The sequence below is a fragment of the Eleutherodactylus coqui genome, chromosome 11 (assembly GCF_035609145.1).
Source record: "Eleutherodactylus coqui strain aEleCoq1 chromosome 11, aEleCoq1.hap1, whole genome shotgun sequence".
In the NCBI taxonomy this organism is placed as follows: domain Eukaryota; kingdom Metazoa; phylum Chordata; class Amphibia; order Anura; family Eleutherodactylidae; genus Eleutherodactylus; species Eleutherodactylus coqui.
This window is the reverse complement of record NC_089847.1, coordinates 138598232-138604532: the sequence shown is the minus strand read 5'-3', so window position 1 is coordinate 138604532 and position 6301 is coordinate 138598232. Positions and strand designations below refer to the sequence as shown.

The 6301-nt window shown below is 47.9% G+C and overlaps 1 protein-coding gene across 4 annotated transcripts in view; it reads right to left on the bottom strand.

The window, feature by feature from the left end:
* Positions 1-420: 420 nt before the first annotated feature.
* Positions 421-6301, bottom strand: part of DENND2B (DENN domain containing 2B) — a 219049-nt gene continuing 213168 nt past the window's right edge. For 3 of the 4 annotated variants that reach the window (XM_066583667.1, XM_066583666.1, XM_066583668.1), the window contains 6 exons: positions 3117-3294; positions 2888-2929; positions 2626-2737; positions 1764-2003; positions 1599-1685; positions 421-1013 (listed from right to left, as the gene is read on the bottom strand). In XM_066583667.1, coding sequence (XP_066439764.1) covers positions 979-1013; positions 1599-1685; positions 1764-2003; positions 2626-2737; positions 2888-2929; positions 3117-3294 — 694 coding nt within the window. In that variant the 3' untranslated portion in view covers positions 421-978. The remainder of the gene's footprint in view (positions 1014-1598; positions 1686-1763; positions 2004-2625; positions 2738-2887; positions 2930-3116; positions 3295-6301) is intronic. The other variant, XR_010787191.1, reaches the window with a different exon arrangement.

Sequence of the window (6301 nt, the reverse complement as noted above, 5' to 3'; positions counted from 1 at the left end):
TTTTTACTTTTATAATAAAAAGATTATCACTGTGTTATCTGTGGGGTTACATAGGACTGCAGGTTGATTCTCAGCCATAAAGGTTCCTCTGGAGGCTCGTTTGCCCGATGGGACATGTAGAAGGGCTAATAATCAGCTGATGAATGTTCGCTCAGCCATTGGTTGATCTCTGATTGCCATGCAGGCTGCGGTCACCCCGTGTGATCAGGGAATGAGGGGGGCTGCAGGGATTGCACTAGTGATTGGGGGTCGTCCTCCCATGAACCGGGTCTCGGCTCGTGTAATAGACAGCTGGATGAGCCTCGGTCCACTTGCTGTTGATCAGCGCTCATTAGATCGGACTGAGACGTTGGCCAGTGTAAACCGCTGCTGATATCTGAGTAGAATTGGCTGCAGCCTGAATGATCACATGACCTCGGAGAAGCTTCAGTCTCCGCCTTTATTATCTCACATCAGTTGCGCTGCCCGCTACAATCGAATTTTCTTCACTGGTGCAGTCATAGTGCAAATCCGCTGACCGTAAAACATTGACCGACGTATGAGAGCGCAGAGCGAGCCTTTGCCATCTTTAGCGTGTCGCACGCGTCGGACACCGCGGCCTTTAGCGTGTCGCACGCGTCGGACACCGCGGCCTTTAGCGTGTCGCACGCGTTGGATGCCATTGTCTGTATGCTCATCTGTAGCATTTGGCTCACATCAGATGCAACTGTCTGTAGCGTATAAACATATCGGACGCCGCCATCCACAGCATATCGCACACATTCGCTGACGCCGGCCGCGCCGTTTACCACAGTTTTATCACTTCATAGAAAATTACAAGTATAAAAACGCCCCAATATGTACAAATCTCAGTGGTGATTCCCGATCGCTCCATCCTCCGCGCCCCCTGATCACAGTCCACGGGGGGTGCGAGGATTAGTCTGTGCTCTTGTCTTTCGGACGCCGCAGGAACCGTCTCTGGACGCAGCAGCCGAGGCCTTAGTTCTTCTTATGAAGAAATTTCATCTTGTTTCCTGTATGAAGACAAAACAGGTGAAAGAGCGGCCAGTAGGGGGCAGTAAATGGAGGGGGCGGGAAACGAGAGGGGATCGGTGGAGCCCTCCCCACAATCTCAGGCCCCTGGGGGCTCATCATTAGGCTTCAGTTGTTCGGCTCCATCCGCGGAATATAACAAGGGAAAACCTGGAAGCACCCAATCCAAACAGCGTCAGACAGACCCCCACCTCACTACAATGGGGTCCGCCCGGCTTGTGTCTCCCCTCTGCAGTAGTGCATCATGTCGCACCATTTCCTCCAGGATTTTATGCCTGATCTGCGTCAGAGGCTTCAAAAAGAGCTTCAAACTGCTGCCCCCTACTGGATCAGTGTCTGCACAGCAAGTCCTCTGCTATAATATACAGTGCAAAATGTGGTACTTACAGGGAGGAGGCTGACTACAGGAGAGTTGAATATAAGCTATTGCTCCCCATTATCATCCATTCTAGGGGGGGAGAGATTGACTATAGGATAATACAATCTATTAGTCCCTGTTATCAGCTATTTCAGGCTATATAGGGGCTGGGGGTCCCCATTCTCCTCTAGCATGAGAGCAGACTCACCGAGGCCCCTCAAGAACTTGTTGACGCCGCTCTGCTCGTGCTCCGGGAGCTCCTCCAGGTACTGCTCCACCCGCTGCTCAAACAGGCCTGGAGGGAGAAGACGGAGACCATTGGCAGATCTGACATTGGGGGGACTTGGGGGTCTTGTTCAGTGTGTGGACTTACCTTTGGCACGACATTTCCGGAGCTCTCTGTCCTGGATGAAGCCGGCAAACATCTGAGATTCCATGAAGACCTCCAGGAATCGGCGGATGCTCTTGGAGGCCACGGATTTACGGAAAGCTTCCCTCTGAAAAACTCTCTCGCCGCGCTCGTTCTGAGCCAGGAACAGGGAGTAATGGCCGATGGTCTCCACAAAGAAGCGGATGAAGACCTCCGACACAAGACCGTTCAGCGTGTTACACTCTATGAGACGGAGAGAGAGATGGCGTTACTTGAGGAAGAAGAGGAAAAGAACGGCTACCACATCCTGCAACACCACAGAAGACATCCAGTAATCCAGCGCCTGATGGTCCGGACCCTCCAATAAGTAACAATGAGAGCCTCATCCCAGGGAGCGGGGAATGTAAACTGTGCCCAAACTAAGGGCAAATCATGTATTCCGGAGCGCAAGCCTCTTCACAGATGTGCTGCGCCACCTCCGAGTGGATGTAGGTATCTGCTATGAAATATGACAGTATCTGGTATACAATACAGTAAATGTGACAGGCCTCATAGTCACACCCCCTGAAGGTAAGCCTCGCCCACTTTTAGAAAAAGCGTCAGGGCGCAGCATTGACGCCCACAATGTCACAACTTTGGCGAGTGTGACAAAATTCCAACTTTTGAATGCTAGAAAGCATATCATAGATTGTGACCTATGCCAACAAGGACAACAGAGGGGGGGTCCTCTGCCCGCAAGGACAACAGAGGGGTATTATGATGTATTATTCACTGACCTATGATAATGCGGTATTGCGCACTTTTCTGGCCCTGTAATCAGCTGACTACAGAGGTAGTTACTTTAGAGAGGCGTCATGTCTCTCACCTTCATCGGTGTCGCTGTCCGAGTCCTGACCAATCAGCTCGCCCTTCCTCTCCAGCGCCTGCTCCAGAGCCGCCTGCAGCTTCCGGGGCAACAAAGCGTCCTCATCATCCATCTGCAGACACAGAACGGCCGTTACTCCAGTGCTGTGAAAAGGCAACTAGAGCCTATGGAACGCCAACTGCGGCAGCGCTCGTACGGAGGGGAGTTTGTCCAGCACCTTGGCCGCTGTGTGTGAACCTACAAAACTGCGGTAAACGCTCACCTGTCTTATAAATCGATCAGAACCGAGGTCCACCATCAGCGCCTGGGAAAGAAAGTCACAGGACAGGTTGGCACACGGACACAAGTGCAGCAGCTCATTGGGCGGAGGCCCAAAGCAATCACTAAAAGGGTCTGCAGCATGCGCTGAGCCCCCGTCCCTCCCACATGTACTCCGCAGGAGGCCACTTTACCCCCCTTATGTCAGTAGTACCTGGGCCGCGGCTTCTCACCTCTTCTACCGGTAGCTCCTTCAGCTTCGGCAGCGAGTTGGACAGCAATCCCACCAGGAAGGGTGTTGGGCAACATACAATGTCAATCATGGCGGAGGGCAGCACCGGGATGAAGGTGTGCTGCCAGGAAAAGGGGTAGAGAAGAGCCACGACGGCGTGTGAGCAGCTGGACAGAGTGCTGAGGAGAGAAAGAGAGGGCCGTCATACAGGGGGCCACATATATACAGTGCCTTACTCCTCCCAATGTACTGTGCAATGGGTGAAAACACTCTACTGCTATCTGTTAGCAGACATTTCAGGTCGGGGACAATAGTGTACAATGGGATATCTTCAGTGCTGAGACCCTTCTGTATGTGACTGATATCAGCAGCTCTTCTTATAACGCTGCAGTACTGACATTAGTGTAAAGAAAGAACAAAGACAAAAAATTCAGAAGGCAAATAGAGGAGCAAGAGACCCCGATCACAAACTAAGAGGTTTTTATACAAATGCACAGAGCATGGGAAACAAACAAGGAGAATTGGAGCTCCGAACACAGGAAGAGAAATATGATGTCATCGGCATCACAGAAACTTGGTGGGATGATACACATGATTGGAATACAAGGCTTGTAGGATACAATGTATTTATAAGAAACGCCTAATAAAAGGGGAGGAGGTGTTGTGTTGTATGTTAGGAAAGCATCATCTCCACTGAGATTCAAGCTTCAGAGCTGGGAGTTCTGTAGGAACTGTTTGGGTAAGAATACAAGGAGAGAACAACAGGAAGGACACCATTGTAGGCATTTACTATAGGCCGCCTGGACAAGCAGAAGATATGGAGGAACTCTTTCTACATCAGATGGCCAAGCTCTGAAAGAATCCCAACATAGTGATCATGGGAGATTTTACCCATCAGACATTTGTTGGGAATCTCTCAGGTAAAAGTAATGGATCCAACAGATTCTTATCCGCTCTTGTGACAACTTTATCTTCCAGAAGGTAGAAGAGAAAACAAGGGGATCTGCTATCTTGGACCTAATTCTTACCAACAGGGAGGGAATGGTTGGGGAAGTAAGGGTGGCTGGGACCTTAGGAGGCAGTGATCATGATATCCTTGGATGTTGGATAACAAGGGGAGGAAGACCTGAGAAGACTCAGACCTCAAGGTTGGATTTCAGAAAGGCAAATTTTACTGAACTCAGAAAGAGGAAGAATCCAACGGCCGGATGTTCTTAAGGAGAGAAATGTCCAAGAAGGTTGGGAAATATTGTGAAATGAGATTCTCAAAGCACAATCGTTACCAATCCCTAAAAGAAGGAAGAATGGGAAGCATCTAAAGAGACCCGGATGGATGAACACAGAACTTGTACACATGTCAAAGAGGGAGAAAAATATGTTTATCAAATGGAAAGAGGGGGAAATATCTAAAGAAGAATATAATGGGGTCTGCAGAAACTGTAGGGCAAGTGTCAGAAAAGGTAAAGCCGATAATGAATTGAGGCTTGTAAGAGAGGCCAAAAGCAATAAAAAAGGATTTGGGGGTCAAAAGCAAAATCAAAGATGCTATTGGATGCTTACAGGATGAAAATGGTGAATTGGATAAGAATGATGTTGAGAAGGACGAACTTGTAAATTTCTATTTTGTATCTGTTTTCTCTCAGAAAGTAGATGGAACATCAACTGATCTTCCCTGCGCTATTGGGGGAATAAGAGAATGCAGGCTATCTATAAGCAGAGAGATGGTGAGGGAACACTTAGCTAACGTACATGAATCCAAGTCTCAAGATCCAGATGAGAAGCAGCAGAGGTAATTGCTGAACCACTCGCCATAATCTGTGAAAATTCCTGGAGAACAGGAGAAGTCCCAGAAGATTGGAAAAGGGCAAATGTTGTCCCTATCTTTAAAAAAGGGAAGAAGGTGGATCCAGGAAACTGCAGGCCTGTGAGCCTGACTTCTATACCGGGGAAGATCTCTGAAATTATTAAACATTAAACTTGGATGAAAATGGAGTAATTAACCAGAGCCAGCATCGGTTTGTAACAAACAAGTCATGCTAGACGAAACTAATATCTTTCTATGGCAGAATCACTGACTGGGTTGATCAGGGAAATGCGGTGGATATAGTATATCTTGGCTTTAGTAAAACATTTGACAAAGTAGCTCATACCATACTTATTGAAAGAATGACCCAATCTGGGATTGGCAAGGCAACTGTTAGGTGGATTCACAACTGGCTGAGTGATCGGACTCAAAGAGTGGTCATAAATGGCTGCACATCCAAGTGGAAGAATGTATCAAGTGGGACCACAAGGCTCTGTCCTAGGCCCAGTGTTGGCCAACATTGTTATAAATGATCTAGAGGAGCGAATTGATGGGAAACTGATCAAATTTGCCGATGACACAAAGCTAGGAGGGATAGCTAACACTGGAGAAGAGAGAGAGAGGATTCAAAAAGATCTAGAAAAGCTTGCACAGTGGTCGGCGACTAACAGAATGGTATTTAACAAGAAGAAATGCAAAGTCCTACATCTTGGCAAGAAAAATGAAGAAAGCACATACAGAATGGGAGGAATTGGGCTAAGCAGCACATGTGAAAAAGACTTGGGTATACTAATAGATCATAGACTGAACATGAGTCAACAATGTGATGCAACAGCCAAAAAGGCAAACACAATTCTGGGATGTATTAAGAGAAGCATAGAGTCTAGATCACGTGAGGTCATTATCCCCCTCTACTCTTCCTTAGTCAGACCTCATCTGGAATACTGGGTCCAGTTCTGGGCACCCCACTTTAAAAAAGATATAGATAAACTGCAGCAAGTTCAGAGAAGAGTTACTAAGATGATGAGCGGTCTGCAAATCATGTCCTATGAGGAACGGTTAAAGGATCTGGGAATGTTTAGCAGAAGAGAAGGCTGAGAGGAGACTTAAAGGGGTTGTCTCGCGAAAGCAAGTGGGTCTATACACTTCTGTATGGCCATATTAATGCACTTTGTAATATACATCGTGCATTAAATATGAGCCATACAGAAGTTATTCACTTACCTGCTCCGTTGCTAGCGTCCCCGTTGCCATGGTTCCGTCTAACTTCGGTGTCTTCTTGCTTTTTTAGACGCGCTTGCGCAGATGCATCTTCTCCCTTCGGCTGGTCTTGGAAGCATCTGCGTTTTGGCTCCGCCCCCTTGTACGCGTCATCGCGTAGC